Below are 19,979 nucleotides of genomic sequence, written 5' to 3'. Positions count from 1 at the left end.
CTGAAACAATTAATCGGATGAATGGTGATGAATCTTATTAAATTAGTCGTCAGTCATTTAGTAATTGATTAATCGGTAACTGGTGACCTCAAAAATGGAGTTTGTTGAGAGGACAACATATTCAGAGCAGCAATTAAGCCAAAACTCTACAAAAATAAACATACATTTCTCATTTAAGATACAAACACGTTTGTCTGTAAGTATATTTTACCCTAAACTCCTCAAGTGGTCTAGTTAAAGCATTCAAATGAATGCTATGTATTTTTCTTGCTTACAAAAGGAATTGAATTGTTTGTGTCTTTTAATGTATTTCTAATATTAGTCACTTATATAAAAAAGGCTTAAGTGGTTAAATAAAAAGTGTGTAGAACATGGCGATTTAAAAAAAAATCTGATCAATTAGAATAATACGAAGAATAATTGATTACTGAAATAATCATCACTTACAACAAGAGGTTTTTAGGATTTTATATGCTCACCCAGTGACTTACCATTATAGATAAGAGAATCGACTCATTAGTTATGGAGTCACTGCTATTGTGCCTCATGTGATAAGAGGTATTTTTAAAAAAAAAAAAGGTCAGTTGATGTTTTTTCTCATTGTCTTCTTAAATTGTTCGCATAAAGTATATGTCATCACTAATGTGCAATTTATGCCCATTTTGTTGCAGAAACAGAAGACACGATCTTTTGACATTGTACTTCTTTGCCTTTAATTTCTTACAAAATATCCCATATTATATTTTGAGTTTTTAACCAACATTAGGGGAACTTTTTTTTTTCTCTTCAGCATCTACATTATAAACTACCTGGATTTATCACCTTCCTTAGGTTTTTATTTTTTTTAAAAAGAACGATTGGTTCGAAAAGCCAATTATTCCTAGAGCCATTTGACTCTTAAATTTAGGCTTTAGTTGCTCCCAAAAGGCTATTAGTAGGTAACTAGCCATTAACAGCTTCCCTGTGCAACCAAAGATGCACTGTATTGTAATGCTTATTCTTAAAGTAGATTATGAATACAGATTAGATAACAGAAAGCTGAATTCATGCACAACTTTTTGCTTGTAACATTTTAAGGCAATCTGCCCGTCCTCAGTTTACCAAAAGTAATGTTTTTGTTTTTTTACAAAAGTGCACAAATGTGTGTGCTTGTTGTCCTTGATTTGAATCTGCTTCAAAAATCCCTTTGCTAAGCATTTCTCATGCACTGTGCTGCTGAACAGGAAGGAAATGTATCAGACTTTACCCACATTTATCTGAGGCATTATGGATGCTTTCATATTCATGTACATTTATGCAAGTCACAAAAGAAATACAGTCTGCCTAAAGTACAGGTCAGGAATGATACAGAGAATTGATATTATGGGAAATTTTTTTGGAAGTCAAATTCACTAAATTGCATTTGTAATCCAAAATAAAAACCTTTTGTTTTTGGTATGTTCTAACAGATGCTTCCTATATGTAGTTTATTGCACAAATAGCATAGTGTGGTCTGACCCAAACAAGGATGCAGTACCGCTTTACTAAAAATCAAATGTTTTTTAAGTTTCATTTATGATGTGGAAAATACCCAGATGAAATCAGGGAAATGAATTTCATCTCTGATATGCCCTTAAGTTATGAATATTCTTATTGGTCTAAGATGTTTACAAAACTTAATTGACAAAATAAATAAATAAATACTGCAACTAGGGGAAGCACCGATCCACTTTCTTCACTACTGAACCCGATATCTGAGGTTTAGTACGGACACAGAAAAGCAGTGCTGAATTGTAACTGATCAAGGCGTAGCCGGGACAACACAGAGACGGTACACAGAAACCTAAATGAAGACACAGAAAAAACCAAATCCTTACTGGCATAAAGATACTGAATTACTAATTTATGTGATATCTCTGCACCAGTGCAGAGATATCACAAAATGTAAATGCACCAACAGCTTCACAATTGTGTTCAAACGTGAAAACAACACAACTGTAATTTGTTCAGTCAGTGCAATGAGAAGTAGAACAACCAATGTAAAATAAATAATAAAGAAACTGAACCAGATAAAAAAAAAAAAGAATAGGTTGACTGCCCTGCTCAAAACTATAATTTTAAAGAAAATCCAAAGAGTTTTCAGCTAAACTTAGAATCTTTGGGGGGAGTAATGATTTACTCATTCTCAAAATGTAGTGTGTGATATAAATCCTTGTGCTTCCACACCCCCAGATCGAAGGTGCTTCTTTGGCGCTTCGCAAGCTTACAATTACTCCTTCCCTCCGTGTCCCCCAGAACGGCGTAATGGGATGATGAACACAACTAGTTCTTTGCCCACAATTTACTCCCGTCAGAAATTAGAGCCCTTCTTCCTCGGTAATAATCGTCTCAGCTGCCTCCGACGAATTCCACTATTATTATACATATTCCATTTAGCAGCAGGACTGGCATCCTCACTCATTTACCCCCGCAGACAAAATGCGGCGTGATTTATGGCCGTGACCGAGGCATTTGATTGCCTCTGTGTCTGCGGTGCCACTATCAGGAAATGAAGCTCACAGCAGAGATTCAATAAGGAGCACGCGGCGCGCGCCCAAGTCCTCATCATAAATGTGGCTATTTACAGATTGATATAGACGTACAGAACCCTGACATCTTGACAACCCCGCTCAGATGAATCAGCGTTTATCCCATATTACACCCCACACTCCACACACACTCACCTCACACTCCTTCACTCCGCTCCCTCTGCCCTTTATTGTTTGCCAGACGCGGACAGGCGGATCACGCCTCTCGTTCTGTTTACAACCTCCGAGGGTTGACAAAATGCCTCAATCATACGCCTTTTAGCTGCTTGTTTTGTTGCTTATGCTAATTTCCACGGGGGCCCGCGTATTCATCTACCACTACGGAATAAAAGCCGAGCTCTTTAAGTGGGAATGTGAAGCATTGCGGATGCTAACGTTGCAGATTGGTTTTTGTTGCTGTTGTTTTTTTGTTTAGAGGAACTCCTGCCCGATAGTGATCGCAGCTTGTCCCCTCTGTGTTTGGTGTTCCAGATACTCGGCCGGCTTGTATGCGACGTGGACGGAGGCCGTGGGCGAGAGCTCGCAGCACAACCTCAGCTTGCCATTAATCAGCCGAGACTTGGACACTCGTCTGATCTCTGTCAATTTCAACCCGCAGGTTTTTATATTTACCTCACACGCCATCGAGAATGAGCTCGGGCCGCGATGACGTCCTTATTTATGGCATAACCTTGAGCAGAAGTAGAGAAGGTTTCACAGAATTTACGCAAACATGCAAAATAAACATGGATGGTGTGATCTCACTGCTTTTATTTAAGGGAAAGAAGCAAGAATTATTCCTAATTCCTGAAGTATTCTAGTGTAGAGTATGTTCCAATTCTGTTGGCAATACAATAAACAGGCATTTACATTAACTGTAGAAAGAGTTGCATAACCTTATTTTCCCCAAAGGCTGACATAAAGTCAGACCAAGCACTTTACTGCGTTAGGTCAATATGGATAACAAAAATATTTTTCACTTTCCAAAAAATCCCCAAATATTTAGAGACGTTTTCTGGAGATTATTTGATTAGTTTCCTTAAAGCTGGAGTATGTACATTTTATTAAAGAAAAATTAATGTACCACTCCTGGTCAAAAACAACCAATCAGAGCCAGGAGGAGGGTCTTGGCGCTGCCAATCAACAGTGTGTACTCGTTGCTGGATTTTTCTAACACAACTTACTGTTACAGGAAACAGTTGTTAACAAACTCTTCCCCCCAGAGGTAGGGGGGAGAGTTTGAGCAGCATGTACAAGAGCGTGATTCTTACCGATAAGACCCTCCTCCTGGCTGTGTCAGGTTTTTTTTTTTTTCTGACTGAACTGTGAATTTATATAGCCTGTGGATAATTTTTTGTTAGGCAACACCCCAAACACCACAGACAAATCTGGAAAACGGCCAAATTGTGGTTCAGCTTTGATTATAATTTTAAGAAGCCTGGAAGTGCGAGCTCCTCTGCATGTATGAAAACAAGCATTCATTCATTTAGTAAGACTGGGTCATGATCTACTTTCAAAATTTGTCCTTTACTGACGTGCTGAAAAGCCACTCAGCCGGAAAGAAGCCACTGCTCCAAACAGAGAATACAACCCAACTCACGGAGTCCAAGTCCAATCAGGGACACAATCATTTGTCCATTATGATCCTCATTGCTTTTGAAGAAAAAAAGCAGGGCTGAGAACAGCATTCCAGCAGAGTAATAGGGTTGGCAGGTCCCTGTTGTGCATGTGTTTGATCTACATTTCAAGATATCAACTAGGAAGTAAATGCTTGGGCATAAGTGGGCCCTCCAAACGGACAGAGAATTTAATCACACCACCAAATTAGCTACATAGTGGCATAAGGGAAAGCAATGTTTTAGGATGACTGTCAAAAAGACCTGATCTCAGTCAGATAATTGGTGAGCAGAGCTGAAAAGACGTGTGCGAAGAAGCAGCCTAGAGATCCGACTCAGTTACACCGCTCCTTGTCAAGGACTGGGCTGAAGCATTTGTTGCTGGGCATCAACCTCGACTGTTTTGGACTCTTTTTGCTTCTTCCTAGCTGGCAGCTGTGCTCAGAGAAGTGAAGTACTTGATGCGTCGACCAACCGAGGCCATACCGGAGGCTGCCATTCAGCTCTACGCGGCCAGGGAGCAGCTGTGGCAGTACGTGGCCAACCTGGAGCTCGCTGCAGTCCGATACAACAAGGTCAGGAAGGATTAGAGTGAACGATTCTCAGATTACCGAGTTTGTGAGGAGGCTGCACTTGCTAACCGGAGATGGCTACGGCCATGCTCCGAGAGAGCTGCAACAGAAACGAACAACAAAAAAAACAAAACAAAACCCCATCTTAAATGTTTGCAGGAATCTGTCGCTCTTTTTCCTTTTCCAGCGAACCGAAATCCACAGTTTGAAGAACTCCTTATATAGTAGCTGCTGAAGCTGAGATACAGAGAAATAAAGAGTTGGAGGTGGAGGGAAGAGGGTGACATCGTCGAGTTTAAAGCAGAGTTATCATCTAAAGATGCTGCTGCTGTCAACTCTGTGGCTTGCGGGTGTCAAACGCTGATAAAACATCTGAAAAGCCACCAGGTCCATCAAAAACATGGTGACAGGGTAGTTAAACCAGCCGTTTCACTATTTATGGTCATTAATTTTTAAAGAGGAGCGGCAGCTTCACACTAAGTATACATGAGACATTGAAAGAAGTAGCTCTGATACAATAGTGAAGCCAAGGTGAAAACATTGAACACAATTGACACTTGTAATGGTTTTTATGCTAATTGTTAGCAAAATTAGCATTTGCAGTTTAAGCAGCAATCTCCCATGTTTCTAAGTCACAAATAATCCTATTTTATGCCCGAGTTTACCACAGAATGCCAAACGCTTCCAAAGAATGTGTGGTAGACTGATTAAACACACCTTCTGCGATCCAGTTCCTGTTGTTTTGTTGTAGCTCCATGTCGTGCCGCATGTGAACCAAGTGTGGCAACTCACAGTCGTCCACAATTACTCAGAAACCCCCTCTGAAGACGCTTATGCTGTAGCACCAAATACGCCTTAATATTACGCCTTACGCAATAAACAATAAATCAGTTAGTTGCATGATAAATTATAAGAAATAATTTTCATTTGCTTGATTTATCGTTTTTCTCGTCTCTCTTTCTTTTCACCAAAAATTTTATGACAAAAGTCTCCAGTCTGGTCCCTTTTTATGAAAGATACTTTCGCTTACAAAGACTTCATAATTCATTTTATGTGTTGTTTCTGTTGTCTTCTTTATTTATTTTGGATATTTCAAATGTCTTCCAGTTCCAGTGTTTAAATGTTCAATAGAATTTAAAGTTTATCGATCCTTGAGAATGCCATTATTACTATTACATTACTCGAAAACGGTCTCCAAACAACAATATTATCGTTTATCGCAATAACTGCTGGGACAGTTTATCGTCCAGCAAAACTTGTTATTGTGCCAGGCCTACTTAATAGGCTCAGTGCCCACATTTTAAACTAGCTTAGCACTACAGTAGAAGTAGACATTTACAGTTTTCCTTACATTCACTCTTGGAGGTACAGCACAGGATTAACTTCTTTGCAAGCGCGTGTCAAAGAAGAGGCTCTCAAATCTGTGAATCTGAGGATATTTTGGAGTTACGTTCCACAAAAAAGTCTGTGAATTAGTGAATCCACAAATAATAAACTGTGGGTAGGTTGGGGTCCACTTTATATCAACATTGTAATCATGACGGACTGCTCGGATGAAGCCTCATATTTCCAGTGCCGTGCATTCGCACTAGACTAGTGCATGGCATTAATGTATTTAGACAGCAGCATGGTTTCCAAGGCCTGTGTTATAGGTTAAGATTTTACTAAGCCTCACATAAATTATAATAATTGGAAAAGAAGGAAAGAGTCATTAAAATGAGCGACGCCACTATCAGACTGATCCTGGATCAGATTGGCCCCATCATTCATTACATTCGAAAAAAAAAAAAAAAAAACTTGACCAGATCCACCTTTCTAAGACGTTCTCAGTGAAAGATGGATGTACATTCATGTGAAACATAAATCATGATGTAAACCAGCTACTCTGTGATAAATTATCTACCGAGAGCCATGGTGACTTATGTAAATTTAATTCCTGAATTTTACAGAGATTAGCATAGTTATTTTTTTGTTTGTTTGTTTTTGTTCGCCCATTTGAAAAATGAATTTGTACGTATAATACGCCTGTCTTTACCCAAGACACTTTTCCCATTGTCGGCCTTAATGGGAACTAAACAGAGGGGCATTGCAGTGTCAATAATGAATAATAGAACAATATGCAAGAAATCACTTACGTAATTAACGCAGCAGCACAGCAAACGGCTCCTATTATCCTCAGCCGCATTCATCATACATTCCCCCAATTAAGCCCGTTTGCAATGCGAACGTACAGCAACGCACAGTTTCCAGCTATTTTGGTCCAATCGACTTGTAACGCCAGAGAAACAGGCAAACGAGGCTGAAATTGTGAGTTTGGGAAAGCGAACACCCCATTAGGCATTCTGAGTAGCATGTTGGCATGTACATTAATATTCTGTGACAGATTTACATGTATTTACTTATTTTTCTTCCCTTCCCTTTTCCTTGAACGCAGGTGATGCTGTCTGTGCTGGACGTGGAGCGTCCTCTGATTCAGGGTCAGCTCAGAGACATCGATGCTCGGCTGGGAGAGGCAGAGGAGAGCCTGAACTGGAACAGCAGAGGTCAGCTGATAAAGTAACACGTACAGCAGCGACGCCTCTAAACGGCGTGTTGTTTTATTTTGTTTTTTTTTTACCGTCGCGCTCGGTGCAGCGGTATTCAGTCGTGCCAATGTTTTTTGTTTTTTTTCCTGCTCTGCCTACGCCCCGTAACACAAATGACAAATACGACACAAACATGCAGACTCCTTTCGCTTGCTGTCCTCGCAGCATTTAAAAGTTTCATTACAATTGCAAAACGAAATATCTTCAAAATGAGTGTCGTGCTGAATAATTTACAGACTTGGCCAGATAAATAATTAATAGGAAAAACAACAACTAAAAAACACAAAGCTCCCGTCCTCAAAGAGAGTTGTTGTTTCATGGAGGAGTCAGTCCATTATTGATGGTGGCGCTAACATAATTTGCAATTTATTTACACAATGTCTTGTTGCTTTTGATGCCACCCATTGGGGTGTAGCCATACAGCCAGCTCACAAGTCCAAATGTTAGATTACACTAATTTCACCAGGAAGACGTGGAGCAAATTTTTAGGAAAACTAAGAATCACATTTTGTTTGTTGTTATTCTTACAAATAGTTTCTTAAATCAGAAACTGCTTCATGGAATCAGTGACAACAGTCATGATTCGACTAGTCCCTATATTGCTGTTTTTGTGCTCGTCTAAGTTTAAAGCGGTTCTCATGCCAAAAACTTTTGACAATGCTCTTTTCTGTTTCCACAAATAGTAGGCAAGGTTTTGTAAATCTTCAAATAATCTTTGTGTTTCAAAGACTCCGTTCGGTGTGGAATTGTCTTGTCGAGGTCGGATCAGTCTAGCCGTCTAAGATTTTGGGATTGTGTTTTTCTGGGGGTTTTTTGACAGGAAGTGCTCCAGCAGAAGCTAACTGCGGTGTATTCGGCAGCTAAAGGTTATCCGATCACGGTGTACTCACAGTGGTGCTTTCATCTCTGTTTTGTCTGTCATGGTTTCTTCTCTTTTACTTTGTTCTCCCCCCCCCAAACCATGTACTCTAAATGCTGTCACACAAAAGATTTGAGAAGTGGCGGCGGCCTCTTCAGTGCTCAGACATACAAGCTGTCAAGCTGAAAGCACAAACGTTCATATCTGAGGCTTTCTGCTGTTTTGACTTAGACTTGAAGGCTCTCTCAACCACTTTACACTTGGCTACAAACTGCTCCTTTTCAAGTGGAAAGTCGTAGAGGTAGACACCAGCAGAGCCTCGTCATCTGGAAAACAACAGGCCTCTGAGTTACCCAAAGCTAAACGCAGGACTTGCTCCTCCTAACTCCAGGGATTGTCGTCCAATCAAACCTCCCTGAATAGACTTTCACTGGGAGGCTTTGAGCAAAGTATGGAAAGTCAAACTTGAAAAGTCTCAATGTTTGTTTCTGGAATGTCTTCCTAATTTAGATTTGGCAACGATGGTACAAGTGATGCAAGTATTTTTTTTTTGTTCTCAGTTGAATTTGCACGTACAATTAAGCCAGAGCAAATTCATAGTCAGTTAGAGAAGATTATTTTGTTTAAACAAACCTTTTGTTATAACTAACCCTCTGATATCCATGCGTTTACGCTTGACAACCTCTTTTCTAAAGGAAACACTGCATGTAATCCAGAAAAATAATGGCAATAACCTGTTGGATAACGGTTTGCTTCTTTTTTTTTCCCGATGTCGTGTGTTGCTGATTCAATAGAGTTGCTATGTTGGCCACCATGACAGTACAAAGAGTTATTGTCAACTGGTGGCTCCAATGTCGGTTGCTAAGCAGTTGAGGAAATCCCAACTCCAGCTTGTATCTTCCTGTCCTAACGATGAAGCAGGAAAATTTAAATTTTTTTTTTTTTACCTCCGGAGTTGATTTTTTTCAGGAATCATATTGGACTTTTTGCTGTCACTTTCTTCTTTAAAATGTTCTATGCATTTACTGTGATATATTAGAATTGAGAATACAGACAAAAAAATGGATGTAAGGACACCAAGAGTTGTTAGAAAACGACTCCTGCCCCTCTGTTCTCTCCCGTTTGCCTCCATCCTTGTCAGTTCGAGGGCACAGCGGCTTGCTTGAGAATCTAACACGAACTGAAAGACTTTGCTTATAAAATAAAAATAAAGGAGCCGTTTAATCATTGATAAGGGTTGATTGACGCACAGCAGCAGGACATGTTGTTGGTTTTTCCGACTCTGGGACTTCTGGCGGAACAGGGCAGAAATAAGAGGAGTGTTTATGGTACAAGCCAGTGCACTCAGCTGTCTGCGGGGACCGTCTTACTGTTTCTCTGCAGGAACACACAGCAGCTACACACATATCTGCTGCATGCTGAGCAAGGTGCATGCATCTCAATATGCTGTATGATTTCCAAAGGCAAAGGGTGGAAATGTTGGAAAACCCAATATGTAATGTACATTGAGTGCCAGGCTGGTAAGGCAAGGCTCTCCTTGGCTGGTGTGTAGGTACAGATAAATAGCCATATTTTGGTAGATTTGTACTTTTTCCATTTACTGACAATGGATGCTTTCCAAGCATTGGATGTCTTTCCATTCATACATTTAGAAATGTCACAGTTCCAAGCAAAAAATATGTAATTAGCAAGCAGAATATTTAGGTTGTAAACTAAATATTTGTCTCAAAACAAAAAAAAATATTTAGTTCCAAACAAAATATTTAGGTCATAGCTAAATATTCTTCCCAATAAGCCGAGGTGGACTATCAAAATAAAAGCTTGGTCTTGCTGCTCCAGCTGTCACTTCGATGATAACGAAGTGACATGAGCAGCAGCTGAAGAGATTGAGACTTGCCAGCAGGACTTTTGCAGTAATCTCAAAGTACACTTCACAAAGGTCGGTGTCCTGCAACTTTAAGACGTCTGCCTGCTTCAGCACACCTGTCTCCAATTTTAGCTCATTAGCAGAGGTCCGTAGAGTTTGGATCTGCATGTTAGCGAGACAGTTTCGCTGTTGATATCAAATGTGTGGTGGGAAAAGGGACATTTCAAAAGGTTGCAGGACCTACAGTTTGAGACCACAGAGAGGTTCGCGGGACCAAGCTTTTGTTTTGGTAGTCCATTTCCGCTTATCGGTAAGTTATTTGGCAACATAAACCTAAATATTTTAGTTCTGACCTACACATTGAACTTGCAATGAGACGTTTAGTTTGTAACTTATATATTTAGTTTGAAGCTAAATGTTTCATTTGGAGCTAAATAGTTAGCTTCCTTACTAAGCTTTTAGTTTATAGGCTAGCTGTAAACTAGCTTGCTGAGTAAATAACTAGTGTTGAGCTAAAGAGTTAGCTTGCTAAGTAAATATTTAGTTTGGAATTGTGACATTTATTAAACGATACATATAATAAATATTTATAATAAATATAACTTTAAACAATAAACCCCTTCTTCTCTCTCATGACAGGCTAAACGGCCCAAGTTATTACTGTCGGTTTCTGTCTGGGTGACTTTGAAACGGCACCCCATAGTTGGTCAATTCAAATTACAAATTTCACGACTTCATATGGATAGTGAATACAAATACACGGCCCACTGTTCATTTCTGTGTAAAATTCTAATTTCTGTTAGATATTACAACTTTGAAAACTATTTGCTTTGTTTTTTTTTTGCACTGTGTTGGTCTGTCATACACAATCCCAACAAAAATGGGAAGGTTTTGGTTGTAATGTCACAAAATGTGGGAGAGTACAAGGATATTGCATGTTGTTGTTTTTTTTTGCAAGTCCCACACGTTAATTAAGTGATGCATAAAATTTATAAAACTTATTTTGGACCCCTTGAAATTGTAACATGCACACACGTCTTTCAGGTGTGTGGCAGTATATCCAAGACATCCGAGACGCTGTCTGTGACTTGGAGAGCAGACTTCAAAAGACCAAGGAGAATGTGGAGGAGATGCAGAGGTACATGAAGTCGTGGGCAGTCCCCATGTTTGACAGAAAAGACGGCAGAAAGGATGCTCTGCTTTGCCTTGAGGACCGCGCTGACAGGGTGGAGCGGTTTCACAATGTGGTGCAGTCCTCTGGGGGGAAAATCCACTTCCTGCTAGAGGTACTTTTCTGATGATTGAGACATCTCCAATTCTCTTTAGGTTTCACTAACGTTTCATCATTTTAAAAGACATTTTCGAGCAGGGATTTGGAATTCCCTTTGAACTACATTTTAATGTAATTTCTAAATGATTTACTGAGATTGTCCTGCTTTTTATGTCTTAGAGCAATCAGGCACTGTTCAGAGCCGAGTCGTCCTCGGAGGAGTGGAAGGCCTATGTGGAATACATTGATGACATGATTATAGATGGATTCTTCAGCTGTATTGAGTGCTCTCTCAAGTTCTTCCTGGACAACACTGGTAGGGTAATGAACCGCGAACGATACAATAGAGCTGCAGTTCAAGCCAGATAAGTCTATACACTATTAGAGGCAGATGCCCTGTTTTTCTCAATGCCTGACAATAAATACATCAGACAAAACTTGTCTTTTTAACATTTTTTAGATCAGTTAGGATTACTAAAATTATTCATATTTGCTAAATGTTATAATAATTGTGTGAATTTTCCCCCCCACTTTGTTCAAAGTTCAAGATATTTAACAGAATTGCTCTTTGTGCTGAATAACTTGGGTCAAACATCCCTGACTCTTTTCAGAAGCCGATTAAATATTGTTCTTCTGATTTTTATTTTTCCACTTTCCACTTAGAGAACTGCCATATAGGCCATCTTGTAGACACACATACACTCACAGCTTTTCAACTTTGCCCACAGACTGACAAGAAGACTCGGTTACAGTCGCACCAAAACATTGACTTTTTCATCCTTAAGTGACTTTGTGAAAGACTTGGCTGTAAGTTTAGAGTTATTGTCCAGTACTAAAATCCTATTTGGTGCCCAATCTTTAAATCCCTGGCTGATGTCTTGAGATAATGCCTTTAATGTTTCCATTTTTTTTTCCTTCCTGATAATGCTATCTATTTTGTGAAGTTCTCAGTCCCTCCTGCAATAAAACATCAACACAAAATGATACCACCACCAGTGTACTTACTGGTTGAAATGGTGTTTTGGGAAAAAAAAGTTCACCTAAAGTGACGATGGTCATCAAGACCAAATGCCAAATAACTTGTGGAAACTGTAAACAGGTACTAAGCTTATGAAGTGTCTTTACAGACAATGTATCAGCCCTAGACACATTTCTGTGTGGATACTGACTCTCTTAAACTTTTGACTTTGAATGTAGCAAATGGTAAATAGCCCACAGCTATATAGCATTTCATCATGTTCAAGGACTCCAAAGCACTATACACTACAGTCAGTTATTCAACCGTTCATACACACACAGTGAGAGGGTGCCACCTGGCCCTGTGGCCACCACCAGCAGGCAGGTCAGGTGAAAGCATCTTGCTCAAGGACACGACGACTGAGAACATTTGCGTTTAGCAAAATGAAGGCAAAAAACGGTAATAATTACTGACCCAAAACAAGGCAGACTTTAGTCAGATAGAGATTTATGACAGCCTCTGTTTCTTTTTTATAAGGTATATGTAAACATCTTGCTTCAACCGTAGATCTAAAAAGTCTGTATTTGTTATTAAAAATGCCACAGTCATGTAGAGGCTGTTGCGACTCTCGTCTCGATGCCAGCAGAACGCTGCAGCCAATTCTAATATTAATGGGAGAAAATTCAGAGCTGCTCATTACTCTGATTCTGCAGCGTCTCTCAGCCAGCACTCACTTGGACAGCTCTTTTGCAACATGTCCTCAAGGGCTTTGATGTCAGTCGGTTGTCCGCCTTTATTGGCTGGATTATGGACACGGAAAACTAGCGAACATGCTTGCTGGCATGGGTCTTGTCAGCCAGTTTAGATGCGGTTCAAGATGAGCAGGAGTGTTTACAAATAGCTGCCGTGTCCAACCAGCTCTCCCTTGTGTGCTCTCTTTGCCTTCAACGTCTTAAAAATCAAGAAGTCTCTGATGTACGGATACAGACAAATTTGTTGGCAGCCCTGTTGACGATGTGTGGAGTGCCTTGAAATTAATGCTTCTGCTATTGCACATAATGTCATTCTGAAAAAAATATTAAGGCTTAGTACATTTATTCAGTGGGGGGAAAAACCCATCTTGAGAAATTGTTTTTAACAAAATCACTGGCATCGCAGGTGGCATTCCTTCTGTGTTATGGGATACATTTTTGCAAATAGGACAGCACTTAGTTGTCTGCTGCAACACTACATAACATTGAAGAGTACTGAAAAAGTTGTATATAATTTACACCTTAGAAACTAAACTTAAAGTAAAAAAAAAAAACATATCTAGTGTAGCTCCAGTTGGCAGTTTGAGGCTTTTTCTCCATTTCGTTTGTTCTTCAAACCGGCCAAACATTAGCTGTAAAAAAGAAAAAAATCTCAAATTTGACTCTGAGATGTAAAATATTTTTTTCCTGGATCTTAAATTTGCTTTGATTGTTCTGTCATGTGTACGGTTTTCACTGTGGAACCAGATTATCAACCACCAAGAGTAGAGGCAATTTCTTGTTGCGAAAGTTGAATCCGACATTTTTTGACATAAATTGCTGTCACTTCCTTTATCTAGTAGACAGTCTTTAAAAAAAATCGAATTGAAAACTATGTTCATAGCAGGGATATATTTTGCACTGTGTTAATTTGTCTTTACCATGGTAACCACAGCGGAAAAAGAGTATGACTAATATTATTCCCAAATATTTTCAGAGTTCCTGGAAATGTTCTGTAGTAGAAAGATGCCTTACATGAAAAAGCACCTTATGGTCTCCGTTTAGTTTGGTGGAAGATCTGAGATACTGTGGGCTTGTTCCAATTCTAAAAGTCCTGAGAATCTTAGTAGTGAATGCCAGGCGTTTTAAAATTTTGACTGAAAAGCTAAAATCTGATGCACTCCTCTGGTAAGCTGATTATGGGTGTTTAATGGGTCTTTTAACAGATTAACATTCAAAACATAGGAATAAATTAAGATACAAATGGCTCATCAGACACAGAAGCTAAATTTTTAGACGCAATCCAAGACATGGATCGTATAAAAAAAACACTTTAAGGAAGAGAGGATAAAAGAAAACCAAGCTATTGATGTGAGGTTCTTCCATTATGAGATAATTTTTAATTTTTTTTAAAGGTTTTCATTTTTATACATCTTAAATGGGAGTCAACACTGTTTGCATCTGTAAATGATCTAACAGTCGATTTTAAACCAGTGGTGAATTAAGTATTACTATTCAAACTGTTTTTATGCTCCATGTTTTCCTCTCTCCACAGATCAAAGAACTGTCATGGCCCCTCTGCTCGAGGCCCGTCTGGATCTGCAGGCCCCTAACATGGTCTTCTCTCCCTCTCTGGAGCTGGGGGCTCCAGATAGTTTGTTTGAGATAGTGGAGAGCCTCATCAACGATGTGTTCAAAATGTCCTCATTGGTGCCGCGGCTCGCCCAGCACAGCCCTTCTGCCCACTACCAGGTAAAGCATGTTTGATGCAGCCTTAACGAAAACACACATGCATCCCTTGGGTTTCTACTCCTCTTTTTCTGTCAGGCTGACATGGAAAGCATGACTGAGCTGGCAGACACGCGACACCTCCTGATGGAGCGTGTGAAGGCCGCCATGACGGTGTGCTGTAACTTCCGCAGCTCTCTGGAGCGTTTCAGCTACTTGTACATGGACGACAGGAAGGAGTTCATGCGTCAGTTTCTCGAGTATGGCCAAAATCCCGCAAGCCCCGATGTAGAGGTTTTCTGTGATAGTGGGATTTATGAGAGCACACCAACTCTGGACAGCTTTAGAGGACAGATAGACAGGTAGGTGTAGGTGCTGTCTTAACAATATGCATTAGCAGGTTCTGGCATTTAACTACAAATTAAATGCAATCTGTTGACTCTATACTGCAGTTATGAGAAGCTTTATGAGGAGGTCCAGCACCTGGAGGCGGTGCATGTCTTCCATGGATGGATGAGGGTGGATGGCAGGAGGTTGAAGAGTGCTCTGCTCAATGTCATCAAAAAGTGGAGCTTCATGTTCAAACAGCACCTCATCGATCATGTAACCAACAGGTATGAAATGTGTTGTTTTTTTTATTTCGCACGAGAAAGAACTGGCCACAGATTTGTTTCAAAATCTGTGTTCAATCTCTGAGTCACTTTAACATACGTATTTGGCCTGTGACACGGTGCTCCATCATGCTGGAAAAGTCACAGATCGCCATCAATTTGTCTCTGGATTGTTGGAAAACTGTGCTCTTGGAAAAATTCCTCTGTATCCATAACGTGGTTCTGTAGGGTTGGCACAGCACAAGTTTTTCTTCTCTAGCGGTCAGAAAAAAAAATCATTTTGACCTGGCCAGGCCTGGTGAAAAAGGGTTCAGTCATCTCCAGCTATAAACTAAAGTTAAGCTAACTAGGGTGTCCGTGCATCCTTAAAAAGCCTGTCTTAAATTCATTTTGAAAAGTAAGTTGACCATAAATATCTAAATCACCAGGTCTTAGGTTTTGGCTTGGTAGGACTATTTAACCCATAAGATGCTACATTCATTCTGTGTAAAATGTTAAGCACTGTAGGGGTTAAGACTTGAGGGCCGGCATCCTGCATGTTTTAGTTCTCTCCCAGGTCTCCCAAGAAGAACATTGACATGCTGAAAGGTTGTTGGTACCACCAGGGAGAGAACTAAAACATGCAGGATGCCGGCCCTCGAGGACCAACTTTGGACACCCCTGCTTTAGAGAGCCATATGCAGTGTAAGAAGCACAAAGCTGCTACCAAGAGCCATAAAGGGACCCCAGAAATTTCACAGTTTTTGCTATGCTTGGCTGTAGTGCAGCATCATTCCCTTGATTGATTGTTTTTCGGTCTTAAGTTCAATCCAAGGCCAGTAAAAAAGGTCTTAAAAAGTCTGGTAGAAATCTGCAGATGCCCTGGTGATAAATTACAGCTTTTAGTATTTTGTTTTTACCTAAACAATGTGTATGTCTGCTTCAGTCTGTTCGATCTAGAGAGGTTCATCTGTGTAACCGAGGGTGGCCTGAGCCAGCAGGTCCAGGAGGGCGACTACAGAGGTCTGGTTGAGGTCATGAGTCACTTGTTGGCGGTTAAAGACAGACAAACCTCTACAGACACCATGTTTGAGCCTCTGCAACAAACCATTTCTCTCCTGAAAATATATGAACAGGATCTCCCAGAAGTGGTGTACAAACACTTAGCGGTAAGAACTGATATTCTGATATTCATTCCCTTCGTTTGATTTCCTATCAAAGACTCTTTGCTTTGATTTTTTTCCAGGTGAGGTAGAATCTTTTCTCTAATGGTTCTGTTGCGTTTTCTGAATGCAAATCTCTGATCTCTTCCTCCCAGCAAGTCATGAAATATCACCACAGCTTTCTTTGCTTACAGTCTTATTGTTCTTTGCAAATTTCTGATTGTCTTTTTTTCTGCAGGAGTTGCCTGAAAAGTGGCTCAATCTAAAAAAACAGGTAGTCTTGGTTAAACAGCAGGTGGCGCCACTGCAGGCCATAGAGGTGGTCAGCCTACGTAGAAAATGTGCTTCATTTGATGTTGACCAACATGCCTTCAGGGAGCACTTTCGCAGCAATGGGCCTTTCAGGTAGAATAACTCTGATATCCAGAAATTGAGAGAAAACACTTTAAATTAAGTTCATGATGCTTGATTATAGGTAAACAGCATACAAATGTCTGCATTAAAATAAGAATTTTATGCACACATTTGTATTCTAGTACAAACACTTATTATACATACATCTTTAAATATAAGTTATTTGAAAGATTGCAGTCACCAACAGTTGAAACCATTGTTTATAAATACAATTAACTTCTACAACACAATAATTTGAAATTTGTGGGCGACGATCTATGCTAGAAACCAACAAATTAAAGCAAACTGTGAACTTAGGTTAACTGCTCTTTTAAGTTAACATGCAATTATCTAGAGTCACAAAATGGCATTAGTATGAACTGAAAGTATAAATTGGTGAAAGGGAGGATTGACAATGATTCATGTTGTTTACACTCCTCTTCCATAACAAACATTTAGGACATGGTTATTGAAATATTTAATGCAGTCAAATGTTTAAGTGGTGAAGTCTTTTAATGAAGATCCCAAGAATGATGCACCAGTGTTCATTTTTACCCACAGTTGACCTGTTTAGAAACATTAGTCAACATTACAACCTTTTAAAACTGTGACATCAACAAACTTTTACTGGCTCCTGAAAACTTAAGGTGTTATTGTTATGCTCTTGTAACTAGGCCTGTCATAATAAACAATAAATCAATTAATTGCATGATAAACTAAAACAAACTGAGTAATTTTCATTTGCTTGATTTATTGTTTCTTTTTTCTCTCTTTCTATCAAAACTGGTCTTCAGTCTGCTGCTTTGGAAAGACAATTTTGTCTACAGAGACTTCACAATTCATTTTACTTGTTGTTTCTGTTGTTTTGTTTATTTATTTTGGATATTTAAAATGTCTTCCAGTTCCAATGTTTTAATGTTAATCAGAATTTGATCTTTAAGAATGTGTTCTTGCATTGTTCTTCCATTTTTACTATTATATTACTTGAAAATTGTCTCAAAACAACAATATTATCGTTTATCGCAATATGTTCTGGGACAATTTATAGCCTGGCAAAATTTGTTATTGTGACAATCCTACTTGTAACGGCATTTTTTGTTTCACTTTTCCTTCGAAGCTACATAGTTTAGATGAGTACATTGGACAGATTAAAATGTCACCTGAGCTCTCCTCCCCACTTGACACCACAACAATGTTATCTTAAAGTTTGCTTATCTGACAACACTAATTGAATCTTAACATGATGCTAATTGGTTCATACGAAAATATTCTTTGTCATATCTTTTAATTGTCAGATTAGTTATGTGTGTAATTGGCCTCTTAATAACCTGGTGATTATTTCCCCATTAATGTCATGGAAGTCACTAGTAATTTTTGCAGTATGGTGTTAGTGCTGTAGACTCCAGAATTATTATACTTGCAGCCAAATCAAATTTGGCAGTCCTACAGTCTGTCATTACCCAAACACTGCCTGCTTGATGCTGAGCCTGTGATAGTGTGGGTTTTGATTGGTACGCGTGTGCTGATGCGGCTCTCAGGTTTGACAGCCAGAAGCCGTACCAGATGATGAATAAGTTTCACCAGATGATCCGGGAACATGAGAAGACGATGGCCTCCCTGATGGAGTCGGCGAGTCTGTTTGAGGTCACTGTCTCCGAGTACAAACAGCTCCGACAATGCAGGTGATGAAGGAACGTGGAATGAAGAGAGTACCTCCACCACAAGCCAAGTTTTTAACTTGCAACCCCTCATTACAGAGATTGCATTTGCTTCTTGGATTTGTTCATCTTATTTGCATCTTCCCACAGGCGTGAGGTGGGCCTGTTGAAAGAGCTGTGGGATATGATTACATTAGTAGAATCCAGCATGGCAGCTTGGAGGACAACTCCCTGGAGAGAGATCAATGTGGAGGACATGGAACACGAATGCAAGCGCTTCTCTAAAGACATACGAGGGCTGGATAAGGAGGTGAGAAGCTCACTTTCACAAGGAGAGAGTTTTAGCATCACAAGAACTTGGCTTTAAACATGCTGCTTAAATTTCCCTTGAATGTCACAGACTATTGTACGGATCACTGTCTGTGTTTTGTAGGTAAGAGCATGGGAGGCGTTCACATGTCTGGACAGTAGGGTGAAGAACATCCTCACCTCTCTAAGGGCAGTAGCAGAGCTCCAAAGCCCTGCGATACGACCCAGACACTGGCATCAGCTGATGGCTGCAACTGGCGTTCACTTCGCAATTGACCAGGTTTATGATTTAGTTAAACATTTAAACAGCTACTTGCGGTTCTGATTTGAAGTTTCCATCCTGTTGTATTTGATAATTTATGTAGTTCAAGCAAGATTTTTATATTGAAAGCACAAAAAAAATCAATTGAACCATATTTTTTTGTCACTTTCTAACATCAAGTCAAACTAAAATGTTTTCTGTTTTAGGTCATTTACGATTGTCAAAATTATTTGTTGTTTGCACAAATAATTAATGACATACAGTAGTATTGCATATAGTTTGTTTTTTGTTGTTTTTTTTTAAGTCAAAAGTACTTAAATTGAGATTTTTTTTTTTTTAACTGTATAACGTTTGTCAAACATTTTTGGATTTCCTTCCATGACTTTCACATTATAGTTTTCAGGGATTCTGGTCCATTCCTCCTGACAGAAGTAGCTCATGTTAACCAGGTCTTTACGGCCACCTTACTCCCACTCACATTTTTAGCTGTGCAAGCATATTTTTTATGGGCATGATTTTAGACCTTTATAATAGTCGCTCCAAAACATTGACGTTGTTTAATTTAAGCCATTTAAAATTGGGTATAAATGGGTCTTGTATAGATAAATTAGTTGCAGACTGAGGCCTGGAGATGTTGCTTCACTATTTCCACGTTTTGATATTATGTCATCATGCTTGCAACCTTTCATTTTTTTCCATTAAATGTCACTCTTGCCAAATTATTAAATGTTAATTTCATCAAACCCCTGAATATATCTCCAAGTGTACTTGAGTGCATTTGTAGCTGTTATCTGGCTTTTTATGTTGAATTAAGAGGGTGACTTCATTCTTACTGAGTGGACATTTAGCTGATCTTTGTACAGGACTTATTT

At 39.4% G+C, this 19,979-nt stretch overlaps 1 protein-coding gene across 1 annotated transcript in view; it reads left to right on the top strand.

Annotated features, from left to right (window-relative positions):
- LOC102234985 (dynein heavy chain 9, axonemal) overlaps window positions 1-19,979 on the top strand; it is a 162,541-nt gene that overhangs the window by 11,654 nt on the left and 130,908 nt on the right. Inside the window, exons 12-24 of the mRNA XM_005809964.3 lie at window positions 3,039-3,165; window positions 4,591-4,737; window positions 7,169-7,277; window positions 11,090-11,331; window positions 11,496-11,631; window positions 14,560-14,756; window positions 14,832-15,094; window positions 15,185-15,346; window positions 16,269-16,491; window positions 16,724-16,890; window positions 18,417-18,560; window positions 18,687-18,846; window positions 18,970-19,125. Coding sequence (XP_005810021.3) covers window positions 3,039-3,165; window positions 4,591-4,737; window positions 7,169-7,277; window positions 11,090-11,331; window positions 11,496-11,631; window positions 14,560-14,756; window positions 14,832-15,094; window positions 15,185-15,346; window positions 16,269-16,491; window positions 16,724-16,890; window positions 18,417-18,560; window positions 18,687-18,846; window positions 18,970-19,125 — 2,233 coding nt within the window. The remainder of the gene's footprint in view (window positions 1-3,038; window positions 3,166-4,590; window positions 4,738-7,168; window positions 7,278-11,089; window positions 11,332-11,495; window positions 11,632-14,559; window positions 14,757-14,831; window positions 15,095-15,184; window positions 15,347-16,268; window positions 16,492-16,723; window positions 16,891-18,416; window positions 18,561-18,686; window positions 18,847-18,969; window positions 19,126-19,979) is intronic.

The sequence above is a fragment of the Xiphophorus maculatus genome, chromosome 10 (assembly GCF_002775205.1).
Source record: "Xiphophorus maculatus strain JP 163 A chromosome 10, X_maculatus-5.0-male, whole genome shotgun sequence".
NCBI classification, from domain to species: domain Eukaryota; kingdom Metazoa; phylum Chordata; class Actinopteri; order Cyprinodontiformes; family Poeciliidae; genus Xiphophorus; species Xiphophorus maculatus.
Note: the sequence above shows the minus strand (reverse complement) of the source record. Positions and strands in the feature narration are given on the sequence as shown.